The sequence below is a fragment of the Tremella mesenterica genome (genome assembly GCF_000271645.1).
Source record: "Tremella mesenterica DSM 1558 unplaced genomic scaffold TREMEscaffold_19, whole genome shotgun sequence".
Taxonomy (NCBI): domain Eukaryota; kingdom Fungi; phylum Basidiomycota; class Tremellomycetes; order Tremellales; family Tremellaceae; genus Tremella; species Tremella mesenterica.
The window spans coordinates 404,238-421,881 of record NW_006711243.1 but is presented as its reverse complement, the minus strand read 5'-3'; the positions used below and the strand labels follow the sequence as shown (position 1 = coordinate 421,881).

General features: G+C 48.8%; 8 protein-coding genes across 8 annotated transcripts; 4 read left to right on the top strand and 4 right to left on the bottom strand.

Annotated features, from left to right (window-relative positions):
• Positions 1-606: 606 nt before the first annotated feature.
• TREMEDRAFT_46118 (uncharacterized protein) lies at positions 607-1,398 on the top strand. Its single transcript, XM_007008227.1, has 4 exons — positions 607-724; positions 768-888; positions 975-1,113; positions 1,163-1,398. The coding sequence occupies exons 1-4, from the start codon at positions 697-699 to the stop codon at positions 1,250-1,252; spliced, it is 378 nt and encodes a 125-aa protein (XP_007008289.1). The 5' UTR covers positions 607-696; the 3' UTR covers positions 1,253-1,398.
• A 230-nt stretch (positions 1,399-1,628) lies between these two features.
• On the bottom strand, positions 1,629-3,178 carry TREMEDRAFT_66253 (uncharacterized protein; the record flags this gene model as incomplete). The annotated part of the gene is made up of 9 exons (XM_007008325.1): positions 1,629-1,637; positions 1,692-1,731; positions 1,804-1,835; positions 1,882-2,049; positions 2,094-2,217; positions 2,264-2,393; positions 2,510-2,797; positions 2,894-2,978; positions 3,035-3,178. 9 exons carry the CDS (start codon positions 3,176-3,178, stop codon positions 1,629-1,631), a joined length of 1,020 nt encoding a protein of 339 aa, XP_007008387.1.
• A 201-nt stretch (positions 3,179-3,379) lies between these two features.
• On the bottom strand, positions 3,380-5,246 carry TREMEDRAFT_66252 (uncharacterized protein; the record flags this gene model as incomplete). The annotated part of the gene is made up of 10 exons (XM_007008324.1): positions 3,380-3,423; positions 3,511-3,716; positions 3,763-3,938; positions 3,982-4,083; positions 4,128-4,265; positions 4,309-4,534; positions 4,829-4,894; positions 4,981-5,003; positions 5,047-5,172; positions 5,220-5,246. The coding sequence occupies 10 exons, from the start codon at positions 5,244-5,246 to the stop codon at positions 3,380-3,382; spliced, it is 1,134 nt and encodes a 377-aa protein (XP_007008386.1).
• Positions 5,247-5,738: 492 nt separating this feature from the next.
• Positions 5,739-7,984, top strand: TREMEDRAFT_46114 (uncharacterized protein). Its single transcript, XM_007008226.1, has 10 exons — positions 5,739-5,848; positions 5,981-6,078; positions 6,128-6,160; positions 6,211-6,328; positions 6,383-6,664; positions 6,711-6,875; positions 6,917-7,178; positions 7,233-7,419; positions 7,466-7,524; positions 7,574-7,984. Exons 1-10 carry the CDS (start codon positions 5,770-5,772, stop codon positions 7,596-7,598), a joined length of 1,308 nt encoding a protein of 435 aa, XP_007008288.1. The 5' UTR covers positions 5,739-5,769; the 3' UTR covers positions 7,599-7,984.
• Positions 7,985-8,229: 245 nt separating this feature from the next.
• TREMEDRAFT_46112 (uncharacterized protein) lies at positions 8,230-11,265 on the top strand (the record flags this gene model as incomplete). Its single annotated transcript, XM_007008225.1, has 8 exons — positions 8,230-9,067; positions 9,804-10,054; positions 10,102-10,197; positions 10,247-10,405; positions 10,446-10,511; positions 10,557-10,884; positions 10,932-11,050; positions 11,101-11,265. 8 exons carry the CDS (start codon positions 8,230-8,232, stop codon positions 11,143-11,145), a joined length of 1,902 nt encoding a protein of 633 aa, XP_007008287.1. The 3' UTR covers positions 11,146-11,265.
• Positions 11,266-11,497: 232 nt separating this feature from the next.
• Positions 11,498-12,983, bottom strand: TREMEDRAFT_66249 (uncharacterized protein; the record flags this gene model as incomplete). The annotated part of the gene is made up of 3 exons (XM_007008323.1): positions 11,498-12,348; positions 12,646-12,733; positions 12,924-12,983. 3 exons carry the CDS (start codon positions 12,981-12,983, stop codon positions 11,498-11,500), a joined length of 999 nt encoding a protein of 332 aa, XP_007008385.1.
• Positions 12,984-13,622: 639 nt separating this feature from the next.
• Positions 13,623-14,855, bottom strand: TREMEDRAFT_46110 (uncharacterized protein; the record flags this gene model as incomplete). Its single annotated transcript, XM_007008224.1, has 4 exons — positions 14,695-14,855; positions 14,467-14,644; positions 13,999-14,416; positions 13,623-13,932 (listed from the first exon to the last, which is right to left on the bottom strand). Exons 1-4 carry the CDS (start codon positions 14,794-14,796, stop codon positions 13,623-13,625), a joined length of 1,008 nt encoding a protein of 335 aa, XP_007008286.1. The 5' UTR covers positions 14,797-14,855.
• Positions 14,856-15,541: 686 nt separating this feature from the next.
• Positions 15,542-17,433, top strand: TREMEDRAFT_46109 (uncharacterized protein). Its single transcript, XM_007008223.1, has 12 exons — positions 15,542-15,655; positions 15,850-15,874; positions 15,976-16,020; positions 16,067-16,091; positions 16,135-16,158; positions 16,203-16,438; positions 16,486-16,597; positions 16,641-16,719; positions 16,764-16,828; positions 16,872-17,053; positions 17,099-17,213; positions 17,257-17,433. The coding sequence occupies exons 1-12, from the start codon at positions 15,625-15,627 to the stop codon at positions 17,335-17,337; spliced, it is 1,020 nt and encodes a 339-aa protein (XP_007008285.1). The 5' UTR covers positions 15,542-15,624; the 3' UTR covers positions 17,338-17,433.
• The last annotated feature ends 211 nt before the right edge of the window (positions 17,434-17,644 follow it).

Sequence of the window (17,644 nt, the reverse complement as noted above, 5' to 3'; positions counted from 1 at the left end):
TGGCTCTGAGTCGACGGTTTTACCTCTGAAGAAACGCGAACCCTCCTGATTTGGGTGAGTACCCGTGAGTAGAATTTTTTTTTCGTGACTGGACGTATGATAGGTCAGGAATGGTAGAGGATAGTGGAGAGTCGAAAAGTTTTACAAACCTGCCTAAGAAAAGAAGTACTGAGCACCTCCGAAGTGAGCCGAAGTGGACCGAAGGGACCCGAAGAGGTTGGGGTGGCAGTTCGGGCGTAAGTTCAGGTGGAAAATGGAAATGACTGCATATCGAGCCGGTATGTGATTCCGGGCCCGAAAAGAGGGTGATTGACCTGAACACATGTGTGGGAGCAGGTTAAGTGAAAAAAGCAGAGAACTGAGCATGGTTTTGAAGTGGGAGTTTTGACTCAGCAGTGATGGTATGTGGTTGTGGAGTGATGGTATGTGGATGTGGAGTGATGGTATGTGGATGTGGAGTGATGGTATGTGGATGTGGAGTGAGGTGAAGGAAAGGTTGAGTGGCGTGTTTTGGGAAAAACGGAGAAAAAGTGAGGGGAATAATTACAGAAGTGACGGGATTATCCGGTTTTGCCCCATTTCAACCACTACTTTACTTTTACCTTACTTTTCATCTCAGTCGCCTATACAGCACCTTACACCTATTCTACTATTACTACACAATACGAGTATAATTTACAAAAAACCGCCTCTGACATGTCTCACTCACCGATCACATGTCATGGTGAGTCTCGAAACCTCGACAATGACGATCAACTGACAGATAGTTTTAGACGCTTCTAGAGGTACACCCGCCTCGGGTATCCGAGTTCAATTAGAATGTCTCAGCTTGGCCGGTGCCGTCCAAGATTTCATCTCTTCCGAATTACCCAGAAAACTTGCGACGGGGTAAGTCCTTCAACCCCTATGTCATGCAACGTATAGTCTGGACCAGATATCAAGACAGAAGCCGTGTCCGATGGACTGACAATCAGATCGACCAACGAAGATGGCAGATGTACTGATTTACTCTCTTCCGGAAGCAGATTATCTCCAGGAGTATACAAAATGACCTTTTTCACAGAAGATTATTTCAAGGTAATCGGGATAGAAGCGTTTTACCCCTTGGTAGAGGTGAGTGAGAGGTTCATTTATGAGAAAGAAGAGATGAGGTAAATGTTAGATAACTTTCAATCGTGTCGACTCGGATCAACATTATCATATTCCCCTGTTGCTCAGTCCATATTCGTATACAACTTACAGGGGAAGTTAGTTGAGGGAAGGTTGATAGACCGAACTAGAAGACTCATCGTTGAGCTGGAGAGGTCCGTGATCTTTGAGGACAATACGTGAAATCTGTGATCTGCGACACGGATGTTGAAAAGAGTAGATATGCAAGATGCATAATTCGATAGATACTCAATCTTGTGAGAATCCATTGACAGGATGTCTACTAAAGTATGAGATCAAACTGATCCCTGGTGTTGACGAATGAACGCTTCGATCTGGTTGATATAATTGTCTGACAGACCATGTTGTCTTCCAAACTCTTCTGCTGTTTGACGTGGATCGGCTACGGTTCAGTTACAATGTAGCTCACCATGAGGTGCCACTCACAACTGGGATCAAATACAAGTGGGATAGGTGGACTATCGTCGCTGACACGTCAGTCATCCTCCCTCCACCCATCAGACTTCACGAGGATGACTCACCTGATGTCGATGTCGATAGTCAGCTGCTGGGATTTGGGTACTTGGTCAGTTTCTTCAGATGGTTCACTACACATTCAGATTCGTGTTCCTGTAACATTGTACCGAGACATACTTGACGGGTTCTTGAAGTTGTGCCCTATACGCCTACACCTATCAGCGCTACCACGATCAAAAGTAAAGTCAAACTGACCTCTCTGATATCTTCTGGAGCGAATCGTGACTCCTCTTTGGTCCAAATCCTGATTCTACCGTCCGAACCCCCCGTCACCACATCTCCATCAGGTAACACCCCTACAGACCAAACAGTTTGACAAGGATGAGAGATTGTAGCTTTGAGGACTCCTTCTTCCCACACCCTCTACTCATGAGCCGTGCATTCATGCGAGAGTAAATGTCACTGACGGCAGTATGGTCCTCTCCACAAGAAACTACTTCTTTCCCTGCGTAAAGAACTTGATACACGTAACACTCATGTCCCTTGTATACACTGGTGATACTTCCGGTCAAATCCCACGAGCGTATGAGTCTACACATCAACAAGGACAAACGTTCGGAGGGAAAGGTTGACTGACCCGTCGTTACATGAGCTGATGAAAGTCTCTCCACCAGGACATATGGCGATACTTCGAACGGGCTCAGGAGAACCTTTGAAACGAGATAAAATTTCTCCTTTGTCGTTCCAGAGATTGATCATAAGATCGGCTTTTATATCAACTTGTTTTTCACTCACATACCTTACGCCAGGCCTAGATGACAAAAAACATACCAGAACCTAGACTGTTAATGATGCTAACCTCTGAAGGGAAGATGGTACAGACCAGTAAGATAACATCCCGTTCTCGAACCCTCATCAAGAATCGCGACTCCCCATACGGCAGCTTCGTGTCCTGTCAGAACGACTTCCGTGTCCCATCTTCCAGAAGAACGAGACCATACACGAGCAGTGGTATCCCAACTACCACTGATGAGTTTTTCCAATTTAGAGCTGTAAGCAAGTGCACAGACATTTAGACCATGTCCCGCTAGATGTTCGACAGGTTCAGGATCTAAAGTCTTGAGGGAATGCAGAAGGATGAGAGAAGAGTTTCCACCGGATGCGATGAGATCTGTGTGGGTAAGCACAAAGTAGTTGTGTAAGTTGAAGAAGGTTCAATCAGGCAGAATGAACCAGAACATTGAATGAATGATAGGTATGAACTAACCTTCCTCGTGATTGGCATTCGGAGGTATATGGGCTAAAGAGTTGACGTAGGCGTCATGACCGCGAAGAATAGAAGCAAGTCGGACCTGTACCGTCAGTCAATGGCGGCTGGATGAGGCGAAGAAGGATGGATAAGACTGACTTGCCCGTCAGGTTGAATTGACCATACTCCAACGGTCTGATCTCTCGAGGCGGTGACCAAGGTGGTGGGGTTGATGGAGAGAACGGCTTTGACATCGCTCTGATGAGGTGGGTCAATCTCCGCTCGAAGTTGATAGCCGTCCATGATAGGTTGGAAAGCGAGTAAGAAAAAGCTCAGTGGAAAGTGTGAAGGACAGGAGCGGACATGCAAAGTGGAGGCCCCTCCACGTCATTTCAACCATACTTTATATTCGAGTACTGGAGGCAAAACACGTATCATGCCAACAGCATCGGGCCAACGGCCATCGGCCAAAGGGGCTGAGCTTGTTTACTCGCCTTTAGTACACTACCTCCGAGTCACTGGATCACATGTTGCTGTACTCGTATGTACTGTCATGTATAAGCATAGCCCCCGACCCCATCAACTCCTCGAATACCTATCTCCGCGCCCCATGAACACTCGGCGTATGTGTTTACCATAACTGATCTCGTCCACTCCCAAGTAATCCGCCAGTGTCAAAGGGGTCGCATCCATACTCTCCGCTTTCGACACCCATACATCCCCACGCCTCACATCTTTGGCCATGGCACTTCGGACGCTCATGAAACATGATAGTAAACGACTGTTGCGTCTGTTTGGACGAACTTGAGCCGAAAGATAGGCTCCTAGAAAAGGGATTAAACTGCGATCAGCTTTCCACTGTAGGGATCGATGAAGTTTGAGCATACCAAATGATAAAGTTGTGAAATTCTATGCGGAGAACTTTGCCGTATATCATTCGCCAGCATCCGGTATGCCAAGGAACGTAAATCCAAATGATGAAATTGAACAAGGTCTCAATTACATCCCCGACCTCGGGGACGAGGTTGAGAAAGAAGCCAAAGCCAAATCGGAAGTGTGTACCCTAAAGTCAGAGTAGAACAGCAGTCAAATGAGGACTGACTCACAGGGACACGGAAGAGATCGTCTATCATTGAAGCGTAATGAATGACCAGCATCAACCACCTGTAGTCCGAATGAGAAAGTCTATCACTAGGCGGGTTGAATTTCTACCCTCAGCCAGGAGACCTTCGTAACGCATATGAGAACTCACATAGATCACTTGATGAGGTGGATGTACCAATTGATCGTCATCATGTCGTCTGTCTAGATGACGGAAGAGATGTTTGCCCTTGTGACGATCTGGATGTTGGAAGTAGTTGCACAGGAGTATGAAATGGTCGAAGAACGCCTCATCGTCAGACACCCACATCGAAAGACTTCTCATGACTCACATCAGCTCTCTTATCCCTCAAGTTGTTGATCGCTTTTGACTGAATGATAGCCACCTCTTTCGGAACATAGGCGTCTGCCGCACCCTCCTTGGAAACTTCCGGAAGGGCCGGCCAACGATGATCACCCTGGATGTAGTCGTCACCTTGCTTGTGATGATCCGGCAGCGCGTTAGCATGGATCCAGTTGTGGGGCCAGCCCTCTGAGATATTGGTTCTGAAGACCACTCTGCAAACAAAGCGCAGTAAGCCCATCTGTATACGTGAGGGAAAAGTCAGTGATGCGAGTGTGGAGGTGAGGTCGATCTTTGAAGGGTTGGATAGTTTCCTTTGTAAAGTGTGGTTTGAACCCCTGTTGGATGTCCTTTCACGACCAAGACGTCCTCGAGGGGTCAGATCCGGAGCCGTCTCGGTGATAGATGCGACCGATAGGGTGGTTTCGACCCATGTATGAACAAGCATGGGTCGACCAATCAGAAGAGAGGAAAGTCGTCAGTAGGTCAACGGTCGGACAGACTATCACAATGGGTCTTGCATGGGAGACAATCCCAATTCTCTACCGAGTGGAACGATCCTAGCTTTTTTCGAGCTTGAGGTAGTAGTTGTCACGACGTTTCACTGAGGTCTCTGTCAGCGGTATCACAACGGAAAGATAAGGACTTCTGGAGTACTTACTCTGGGGAATGTGAACACCATACCTGTCCATGTAAGCTTAGTCTTTTGTTTTGGTGATAAACTCACCAGAATAAGTAACCGGCAGACGCTCCAAGGCCTAGTCTGGAATGATGAGCGACCCTCCTGAGTAATTCCATAAGCGGAGGAAGAGACGTACGCAATGGAGATGTCAGCGATGATGTGTTTTCTGAGCTGAAACTGTCAGCCTCAAAAGTGTTGCAGTGAAAAGTGTGGCTCACCCTGCCGACGATGGGAGCAATGGGCATGATGCTTGTTGGCTGTAAGCGTGATGTATGATTTGAGTAGTAAGTGTAGTGTGTACGAGGTGAGGAGAAGACGAGGGTTTTTGTGCGGGTCTGAGTTGAAATGTCAGGCTGATTAAGTAGTGAGCCTGACAATAAACGAGTCATGGTTCACCAAAACCAACGTCACGCTGCACCATGCACCACCCGCAAAGTACTCGCACTCGTACTCGCACCACATCGCTCTCTCTATACTCACTCACTCCCCTCCTCCCCCTCTCCTTACATTCAATCCACCTCTCTTCACTCCTTTTGACACTTTTCCTATCTCACACTTTCAATCCAGCTTCTCATCAAAACTCCTCTCCTCTTTCCGTTTCCACATCCCGCCCAAAGGCTGGCCACCAGAGTCAAGGAAACGGCCAGCGCCGCAACTCGACCTCTCTTCCACCAAAGCTTGACCCATCACATCTCCTTTGATTTTACCAACCACTTTGTCCTCTTATCTTCTTTGTCACACTCTACCCTATACCCCTACAGCACCGACATGGATGCTGAGCCAAGTGGCCAGTGGCGATTCGCCCAATGCTTTGGCGACAAGGGCGAGGTGGAAGATATCACAGAGGGTAAGTATGTTTCAAATCACCCTCACTCTCACAGCGTTCATCTCTGCCTCCCCTTTGTGAACTGATTTTTGACTGTCACGCGACACTGCGTGCTCTGCACCCTCCATGTCAAAGACGCTGACTTGACCACAGCCGACATCATATCAACAGTCGAGTTTGATCACACTGGTGACTATCTAGCAACAGGGGACAAGGGTGGTCGCGTGGTGCTTTTCGAGAGAAACGAACAGGTATGTCTCACACCGTCTAGGTCCCTGTGGAATGCTCACACCATGTCAGAAACGAGGTTGCGAATACAAATTTTACACAGAGGTGGGTGACCTTTTGCATGTCACCATGCTTGTGCTGACGCCGGCCCACAGTTTCAATCGCACGAGCCAGAGTTTGACTATCTGAAATCTCTAGAAATCGAGGAGAAGATAAATCGGATCAAATGGTGCAAGAGATCTAATGCTGCTCATTTCTTGCTCAGCACAAACGGTCAGTCCACCTGTCAAAAATTCTGTGTTTGTAGATTCAGACTGATGATGATAGACAAAACCATCAAGTTGTGGAAGGTTTTCGACAAGCAAATCAAAGTCGTGGCCGAGAACAATCATTCCGATGGTGCAGTTCCAGGAGGGCAACAACCCTTACGGCTGCCGAAAATGACTACTCACGACTCCATAACGGCCGCTGTACCACGCAAGGTGTATGCAAACGCCCACGCCTACCACATCAACTCTATCTCTGTCAACTCGGACGACGAAACGTACATATCTGCAGATGATCTGAGGGTCAATTTATGGAACTTGAATATCAGCGATCAAAGCTTCAGTCAGTCATTCCTTCCTCAAAGACCGCACAATACTGATGCAGGCAGACATTGTCGATATCAAACCCGTTAACATGGAAGAGCTCACGGAAGTTATCACCGCCGCAGAATTTCATCCCATCCATTGTAATCTATTCATGTACTCGAGCTCAAAGGGTACGATCAAACTCGCCGACATGAGAGAATCAGCCCTGTGCGATCAACATGCCAAACGTGAGTTGTGTATTTGATCAGTGAATGACTCTGATCCGTAGTGTTCGAGGAGGAGGAAGACCCCTCGACAAAATCCTTCTTTTCAGAAATCATTTCCTCCATCTCCGACGTCAAATTTTCTAGGGACGGCCGATACATCTTATCCCGAGACTACTTGACCTTGAAGGTCTGGGACATTGCCATGGAGAACAAACCGGTCAAGACGATCCAGATACATGAGCACTTGAAGCAAAAATTGTGCGACTTGTACGAAAACGATTGTATATTTGACAAGTTTGAATGCACATTCAGTGGCGACAGCAGGTGAGCCCGCGTGGTTTTTTGTGAAGAGGGTATCTTAATGCTGACCTTTTGCAGTAGTGTCCTGACAGGGTCCTATCACAATTACTTCCGGATATATGATGTCAACACCGACGCCGACACCGTGCTTCAGGCGGACAAATCGGCCTTTAAGGCGAAAAAGGTCAGCGGTGCTCGGGGCAAAACCCCAGTGCCAGCTAAGGGAGTCATGCAAACGGATCAGATTGACTTTGGCAAGAAGATAGTGAGAATCCGTTTTGGCCCTTGCATGCTGAGCTGACGCATTTCAGTTACACGCCAGCTGGCATCCACGGGAAAACACGATCGCAATCGCGGCCACCAACAACCTGTAAGCGTTGTTGCACAGTCGATGACAGGCATGTATCTGACTTGAACAGCTTCCTGTACTCTACACTCTCATAATCACATCCGGGCGATGCTCTAGCATCCAGCCCTGACGACTCTGATATACAATGTTTCCGAATAGATACCCTGTCCGACCTCTGATCTCTTACCAGCAAGCTCTGCATCGCCCTCGCGCCCGATGTATGAAACCAAGTCTTCTTTCTATTTTGCAATACCTGTGGGGGAGAGAGAGAAGGAATGAAAAGAAATGGCATATCACACTAGACTATTGACTGTGAACTGTGACGGATGGACATGTGGACGATGATGATGACGACGATGGTTTGGGAAGATGATAGGTGTAGAAGTAAGAAAAGAAAGAAGGAATGCAAGTTAGCAGAGTGCATTTAATAAGACTTTTTACTTCGTCGCAAATACAAAGATGCATCGACGTAAACAAAGACTTGGTAAAGCTCGCCACGTGGCTTTACTTATCCCTTTCCTATATCCTCATTTCGTAGTGTTCACGCGCCCGACTGACTTCTTTTCCCCAAGTCACACTCACATCTCATTCATCTTGTATACCCTTCCCGCTCTGCTTCACACGTCACAACCGCTGTCTTCAATGACGGCTGCGCTCGTCCCTACCCCTGTGACTTACACGTCGACCCGGATGGTCTCACAGATAGGACCAACACGATCTTCCGCCATGACACAGCTCGCCTTGCCAAATCAATCACCTCCGGAACACCGCGATTTTGATGCTCTGTGGGACAACGTTGACAAGTCTGTCGAAGAGCCAGACTTTCATTTTGACTGGCTGAGAACCAAGGACAAGCCTTCCAGCGATGAGGGCAATGGGTTGAGCAATCGATTAGCCGACCTCGACATCAACAGTATATCAACCCGAACACATTTGGCCGCGACACCGGCCTCCGCTTTATCCAAGACCACTTCGATGTTGAACACACCACCTTTAAGAAGCAACGCCTCTGACCATTCATCGTCATCCTCCGCCCATGTTCTCTCCCTCACCGACGCCTCCACCGCCTCTGCTTCCTCTATGGTGCCTACACCCCCTGATCACATGTTTGCCTCCAGCAGTCGTTCCATCGCATCAAGCAGCTATGAGCCGCTCGGCGGACCCAGCAAACCTTATACCGGTAGAACTTTCCAAAGAGTTGTCTCAGCACCCTTAGCTCGTCGTAAAGTGGATCCAGATCATCGGGAGGGTGTGAGTGCTTGTGCCAAGTCTGATCCAAAGTGTCAACTGACTTGCCAGATATTGACGAGTAGCACAGCTCATACTCAAACCGCAACATTTCGATCAGGACTAACTCATACTTCCTCAGCATCTTCCATCAACCAAGAGAACACATCTTCCACAATACAACCCCGGCATAACTTTGTCACTCCTGGTCTCACAGAACGTACATTTGGAGCCACGTCAACGGGCAGACGGTTGGGAGGTTTGTCAAGATTCGGACCACCCCGAAGGGTGATACCCTCTGCCGATGCGGAAGAGACCATGGTAGACGCTGAAGGTCGTGACAGCCCTGTGTTGGTCCGTGAGTGAACGTTGTCTTACTGCTAAGAAGACTCTGTGCTGACTTTGTATAGCCTCACCAAAGCTGGAGCCAGGATCCGGTTCCTTCTCCCGGGCGTCATCAATCTCTCCCGTTGAGAACCGTGCCCTCCTATCAGACGAGGTTAGGCGTACACAGCGACGCAGTCCGGTCGCTTCACATTCATTCTATCCTCCAATACATGAAGAGCCTTCACGTCCCTCCTCAATTTCCAGAGCCAGCTCAGTTGAGCCTGAAACAAAACATCGATATCGTGCTTCCGAATCCCAAGCCATAGATGCGGCCGACAGACCATATCGCCCCTTTGCCAGACCCGAAGACAGAGGACATCGACCGTTTCAAAGCACATCGTCGCATAGACCTTTGGATCAGATCGACTTCGCCGATGTACCTCGTCCTCAGACCAGCGGTGCCTTCAACAAAGCACCGCTTCCTCGAACTGACCGAGAACATCGAGTGTCCCCCGAACCAACACCTGCTCTCCGAGCAGCCCCCATTCCCGCCCCGGTACCCCAGCCGGAGCCACACGTCAATCATCCAGCTCCGACCATGGTCAACACCGCTCCTCAACTCAACGGAGATGCTACAGGTCATGCTGCCACCTTACCGGTCAATGCAGCCGCGACGACAAAGAGGTTCTTCTTGGTGAGTCAATGAAGGAACTTTGGATTGTGGGCTGATGAACAGGTCAATGGAGCTACCTACGAACGTATCGGGGTTCTAGGGAAAGGAGGTTCATCAAAAGTCTATTCTGTTCTCTGCCCCACAAAGCGAATCATATACGCTCTAAAGCGCGTTTCATTGGAACGTGCTGACGCCGAAACGTATCACAGCTACACCAACGAAATCGAGCTGCTCAAGCGACTCCGAGGACACGATCGGGTCATCCAGCTCATAGATCATCAGATCACGTTTACTCCGTCTAATCGACCGAAGATGCTCATGATGGTCAGTCTGGACTTGTTTGTCTGTGGCTATTCATGCTAACGATGCAGATTATGGAATGTGGCGAGATCGATTTTGCCATGTTGCTGGATGAACAACGTGGCAAGCGGCTGAATATGAACTTCATCGGTTTGTACTGGGAGCAGGTGAGTGACAGGAGATTGATGGATGAGGGATCCGGACTGACTTCTCCAGATGCTCGAAGCCGTCCATGCTGTCCATCTGCAGAATGTGGTACATACGGATCTAAAACCTGCCAATTTTGTCTTAGTCAAAGGTCGTCTAAAGATTATCGATTTTGGTATTGCAAAGGCTGTCGCCAATGACACTGTGAATATACAGCGAGATCAACAGGTACGTGAGAGACATCGTTAAGAAATGGACTGATCCTCAGATCGGGACGGTGAATTACATGTCTCCGGAAGCGATACAAAGAATGAACAACCAGAAGGTATTGAAGGTGAGCACGGTCAGGATCTCTTATGATTTGCCCTGCTAATAGCAGCTCTCATATCCTAGTGACGTATGGTCACTTGGGTGCATCTTATATCAAATGGTTTATGGTTCTCCTCCCTTTCAGCATATCGGCGGAGGTCCTTTGCCCAAGATGAACACTATCGCCGATCCAAATCATCGGATTGATTATCCCACAGTTTCCCTTCCAAAACATGCGACGGGCACAGACGGCAATCCTGTGGATCCGAACACGCTGGCGGTGACCGTCAACGCAGCTGCAATCGACACCATGAAGCGATGTCTGATGTATCGGAAAGAACATCGTTTGACCATCGAGGAGTTGTTGGAGCACGAGTTTTTGCGCCCGAAGACGACTGGTGAGTATCTTATCGCTCGATAACATACCGTGGCTGAGATAGCGTAGGACCATCTCTTCCCGCCGGGGCGACGACGATCACCAGTGAACAAATGGCTTTACTGGTGAATTTCGTTTTGAGAGAGAATGGATTGCCTCCTCCTGGTCCACAAGATACCACTGCCGAGGTGAGTCGAATTTGCGACACCTCTGTCGGGTTGAAAGCTGACTGGGATAGGATCTGTTTTCTCAATTACAAGCACAGAATTCTTTGTCAAGATGATGTTATGCTGTTTCTTGGAAGTCTTGTGCGATCTCCTAACATCATATCCTTGCATGATATACGCAATTTGTTCATTTTTGGTGGTTTACTGGTACATTATGCATCTGGTCTCAATCCTCCACATACTTCTGTTCCACCCTACTTTTTACAATCTCACCATTCTACGGAGCCCTCAGTCGAAAGAAATGTCCATGAGATGCCAAGAATGTACTACCAAAATAAGAGTATCTTTGCTCGCTGTCCTTCTGTTTTTTGAACCAACACTGAATCCACTACCCAGATACGAGACGAAGCTTCCAATTACTGCTGAAGATTGCGAAGCCTGTACAATTATTCTGGTAAACTAACTGCACTACCGCCCATGACCTTGATCGGACATATCACCAGCTTGTAATTCTTCCCCTTCTGCCGACATGGATCTATGATACACGGCTCTCTGAGGAACGTGCATCCTGACCAAACTGATGGTAGGCGAAGATCCAACGCTGATGGAAGAGGTCGAAAGATAATCTTCCCTCAACAACTCTATCGATCCGTCCTCTCTCACGTTGACACTAGGGTATAAAGAAACTCTTTCTTCATTTCCTATTCCTTTTCCTCTCGCCATTCCTCTTCCACCGCCATGAGGAGAAGGAGAACAAGATCTTTCACGTGGTACACTTCTCGGTGGATGTGAGTCGAAGGAATATGACCAACGTGCACTTGTTGGAATAGGAGAAAGGATAGGTAAACTAGGTGAAGTAGTTTGGAATGGTAAGGCTGATGCAACTGGAGCAGGAGCAAGTGGAAGAGGACGAGGTTCTGTTCTACGAGATGGAGGTGGTAAAAGATGACCATCAGCAGAAAGGATTGGGAAAGTGAATGAACCGTTTTCCGAATTTGGAGAATATGGGGAAGGTGATCGACTCGAATGTGTCGATTGTACCCCAAGAGATTCATGTGTATGATGAGAAGAATGAGAAGAGTGAGAAGATTCCGAGGGAAGAGGTAACATGCCTTGAGAAGCGAGTGGAGATAACGTTGGTCGTCGAGGTGGTTGAATAGGTGAAGGGGAAACTGGGACTCTGGTAGAAGGTCGAATAAGTGGAGAACCTAAATGTGACATTGGACGTGTTGGTATTTCTTGTGATCTTTGAGACTTTTTTCTAGCTCTGAGGAAACGGACTAGGTAAATGGTACCGAGGATAAGAAGGACTGATACACCTTGAACATAAGCGATATGAACATTTATATTTCTCTTCTACCCCATTGACTATTTGTTCTCGTTCCCTGGCACATGATCGTCTCGGGCACTGTAACAGCTGGTACGTTCTTCGCCCCTACCATTCCCAACTCAAGTCGGGTGAACGTGAATCGTCCCCTCCATCACCAACACCATAATCCGGCCGCTCCACTTGATTAGAGCAGGGGCAGATGGAGGCACGCCACAGAAGTTTGAGAAGGAAGTATGTATATGGATGACTTGAATTGGGAAGAGTAAGGGAAGAAGACAGAACTCACAGAATACCGATGCGGCCGCTACATAAGCTTTATCTTCTTTACTTAGAGTGGCACATGGTTGTCCATTTGAATCGTACGTTTGACCATTCTGCGTCGTGTCAATACTAACTCATTTTCCTCCTAAGTTTTCGATATCCAACCTTTTCCCATCCTTCGACCAAACGAGTAAGACTCGAAGACGTCTTGGCGTCATACAATCATCCGACGAGATAGACGGAAATCATAAAATGACACACTGTTGGAGGGAGAGAGATTGACAAGGAGCGGAAAGAACGCACCATATTACCGTCGTGATAAGCACAACCTCTTCTCCCCACTCCCGTGTTCAACGAGGGCATTATGGGTTTAGACAGTTTCGAAAATGCTTGACAACGCGCTGAGGTGACGATTCGTGTAGACTCTACTCTGGATACGATTTCACTTCAAGTTCTTAAAATCGGTCAAGTATAATAAGACTTGGCTTTCAACCCGCCATCTCCTTGAAATATGCATGACATGTCAGTAGTCATCGGACCGTCCGGCGGGATAAGTCAGTTCCTACACTTTTCGTTATGGATTTCTCAGGTACGTGTCAACAGTGGCACACTTTTTGGACTTACGTTCAGCGTGTTTCGTTAAGCGATGGGCCATGAGGTTCAGCGGTCAGCATGTATACAGGAGACAGAGCAAATGACCCGCGGTGGTGGGTGAAATGGAGGAACATTGGTCAAGTCGTGGTGGACGGGGCAACTTGTCGACCAAGGTGACTGCATGTACAGTATAGGCTCGCGGCAGGGATCTCTGTGACTAGGCTCGTGTGGGTCTGTTACGTAAAGCTTCGTTGCACGACTTCGTATACCTCCGCTCTCTCGACGCATGGAAATGTTAGCTACATATGCAAATCTATGTATCTACAATATAAATCTAGTAGATACAATTTCTGACTTCTCCAAACCCCACACTTAAGGTGTCTAAGATCTAGGACGAACAGCGCCACCTTAGTACCTCACCGTGAAGCGCAACTTGCCAGAAGCCTGCGCCTCGACCTTGACCTGTTCCATCGTCTCCACGATGTAATGCGCCCCGAGCCCTTCGATCTGTTCACGTTGGTGAGACGTACAAACGGCAATGACAATGCTACCCGCGGCAACCGCAGCTTTGATACCAGAAGGCGAATCTTCAAAGATGACTGAATGGGTGGGATCTACACCGAGGTCTTTGGCGGCCAGGAGGAAAGGGTCAGGGAACGGTTTCCCACGTTCCAGACGAGGGTCATCAGCTGTCACGCAGACGTCGGGAATCTCGATTCTGTCGTTGTCAGCGACATGACATATTCTTACAACTAAAACTCGAGAAGACGATGAAGAGACTCACTCGGTACGGGTCAAACAACCGTGACAGTAAGTCTTGGCGCCGGAGGTAGCGACGGCGTATTTTCCCTTGGGAAGCGAGTTCATGAGCTTGCGGACGCCAGGAAGAATACGCACGCTCATGTCGATAATGTCATCGTCGTCGAAGGGCGAGTCGTCGGTTTCGTTGTACCCCAAAGCAGGCTCGGCTTCCTGTACTTTTGTCAAGGCCATCGAGAGCGCCGAACCGAGCGACATGGACCCTTGACGGGATCGAGGGGTGGGAGGCTCAAGAGGGGTCATTGGAGCCATCGACGACATGGTGGAAGCACTGATAGAACTGAGCGGGGTGGAAACCATGGAGTTCTTTCTGGAAGACGCCATCGAGTTCTTGCGAGAAAGAGGGGGAGTGTCGGCAAAGGCGAGAATGGATTTCTCGAAACCTGTGAAACATGTCAGGAAACGAAGTTGATTACATTCCCGGCGTACTCACGGTCAACTTCTACCTCAACATGTTCCGGTTTCAAGTTCGGGACAAGACTCATGAGGTTGTCACTGGCTCGACGTCCATGGGTGGCGGCGATGACTGCCTTTGGTTCAAGACCGAGTTCGTGGGCCTTTGCCGTCCATGCGGCTTCGACGGCGGCGATAGAGTCGGTGAGAGTTCCGTCCTGACGTAAGTCAGCGAGAAGATCAAATTGCAAGTGAAGACTTTACTCGCCATGTCAAAGAGTACGCCATCGACTTCGAACGTGGCCACCTGAAAGGAATGTGGCGAGACTTCTCGTGGAGAGTGAGCGGGAGTCATCATCAATGCGGACATGATTGTTGCGTGTTTGCTGTAGAAGGGCGAGTGAGGAATGAGTCAGAGTAAGAGTCAATATGACGAAAGAATGTCAGTCAGATGGGAAGCCCGAGGGAAGAGAACGATATTTATACAGTAACTTAGGTGAGAAACAGCAAAGCGGGGCGTGTTGACACGATCTGCTGCTAGCAGCTAGCCTGCTTTGGATCATGGGAAACACCGGGGATCGCAGGGTAGAAAGGGAGGGTGGTGATATCGATCATGAGCGGTGGGGGTGCGCATGCCGACGTGGCAGGATAGTCTGCAAGGGCAGAAGAGGACGATGAATTTGAGCAAGACCTCATTCCTCGCATTGATCGAACACGCACTTGTTCCACTTTGAATGATTCCCTCCCCTCAGGGTAATTTGCATCTATGATGTCACCTTTTACCTTTTCCCGCACTTTTCCCACGAAACCAGAAAAAGAGGGTCATAGCGTCGCCAACTGCCACATGGACATGTCTTTTGTCGCAAGCGGTAACATAGCCGCTCTAGCGTCAATCTCTCACGCACGGCCCCCGTTAGCGGCAGCTTCCTCGGACCTCCGACGGTTTTCTGAGATCTGTGAAAGCCGACGTACGCCGCCACGTTCGACATTGTTCGGTTAGGAGAGCGACACCCACTTTGCGGAGCCCCAGGAATGTGAACGTGACGTGGCACTTACTGAGTCTGAGTTTTGATTGATAAGCAAACGGGATGGGGGAAATCCTCTTTCTTTCTCACCACCACTACTCCTTCATCTTCTCTTTCATATTCAAACTTTTCCCCAAAGTCTCCAATCTAATCACCAAAAAAGCACTCTCACCATGGTCGTCAAAGTCGGAATCAACGGTTTCGGTGAGTACAAGCGTACAATCAGTCTCTTGCTATGTCCTTTTCCAGGAGAAACTGCTACCCTACGCCCCGTTACCCACGTAGTTCATCTGCATTCCTCACATCTCGCTGATCCTCTCTCCTTCCCCCCTCCCTTCAGCTGGATGGCACATTCTTTAGATCTCTCACTCGAGATGTGGATACATACTGACGTATAGGTCGTATCGGACGTATCGTCCTCAGGTGAGGGACATCACAGGGCCTCTCGCCACTCCTTTCTTCTTTGTTTCTTTGTTTCATTCTTTCATTTGCTTTGCTTTGTCAGCGGCTGACGTCGTCTTCAGAAATGCCATCGAGCACGGTGACATCGAGGTTGTGGCCGTCAATGAGTGAGTCAGATCTACCATGCATTACAGGAGCATGCTGACGAGAAAGCCCCTTCATCGAGCTTCACTACATGGTCTGTGCAATCCCCCTCATGACATCGTCAACTAACCCTCTAGGTGTACATGTTCAAATACGATTCCGTGCGTAGTCTCCCCGTGTGATGCTAAAGTCACTTATTCTTCAGACCCACGGCCGCTTCAAGGGTACCGTAGAGTTCAAAGATGACAAGCTCGTTATCAACGGCAAATCCATCGCCGTCTTCGGTGAGAGGGACCCCGCAAACATCAAATGGGGTGAGGCAGGTGCAGAGTACATTGTCGAGTCCACTGGTGTCTTCACAACTACCGAAAAGGCCGGCGTCCACCTCAAAGGTGGTGCCAAAAAGGTCATCATTTCTGCCCCATCCGCCGATGCCCCCATGTCAGTTGATCCAAGTTCTACCTGACGCTGTTGCTAAGTCCTCCAAGGTTTGTCTGCGGTGTCAACCTCGAAGCGTACAAACCCGAATACCAAGTCATTTCCAACGCATCATGCACGACCAACTGTCTTGCACCCCTCGCCAAGATCGTTAACGACAACGTGCGTCATCTTCTTAGTAGTCATCGCGTCAACTGATCCGCAGTTCACCATCGTTGAAGGTCTTATGACCACCATCCACGCCACCACCGCCACTCAAAAGACTGTGGATGGACCCTCAAACAGTGTGTACGCCAATTCGCGCGTCCACTCAAACTGACGTTGCTAGAGGACTGGCGTGGAGGTCGGGGAGCTGCGGCCAACATCATTCCCTCCTCCACCGGAGCTGCCAAGGTTTGTCATCCTCTCGATCAGGGTGATGTTCACTGACCCAAAGGCCGTCGGCAAGGTCATCCCTGCCCTCAATGGCAAACTCACTGGAATGGCCTTCCGTGTGCCCACGTCTGACGTCTCTGTGGTCGACCTGACCTGCCGCATTGAGAAGGGGGCCACCTATGACGAGATCAAGGCCGTTATGAAGAAGGCAGCTGAATCCCCCGAGTACAAGGGAATCTTTGCGTGAGTGGCCTCAGTTTGGAATGGAATAATCGTTGACGTCATTAGCTACACTGAGGAAGATGTTGTGTCGACCGACTTTGTTGGCGCCACCGAATCTTCCATCTTTGACGCCAAGGCCGGTATCGCGCTCAACAAGAACTTCCTCAAGCTCGTTGCCTGGGTATGTCTTGAGTGCGGTATGAGACATGAGCTGATAGATCTAGTACGACAACGAATACGGATACTCTCGTCGTGTGTGTGACTTGATCTCTTACATTGCTGCCGTCGATGCCAAAGCCAACTAGAAATGTGGGTAAGATTGGTCATAACGCGATGTGAATGCGAAAACGTTGGACGTGATCATGATAGTTGAATATGCAGACATGTTTATAGAATGGGGTATGAGCGAGCGCAGGTGAGCGCTGGGTCTGGCTACACTACGAGTATTCTACTCTACTCACGTAGTGACGCGGAATGAGACTAATGTTGGGTGCCACCAATGCTTAATGCTCCAACGGCAACCGGTTTCTCCTACTTCCTTTAGTCTCTCAACTTCACCTGCTGTTCAGTTTTGTGACCACTCCTCCCAGCTCTAGTATCACGCCATCTGAC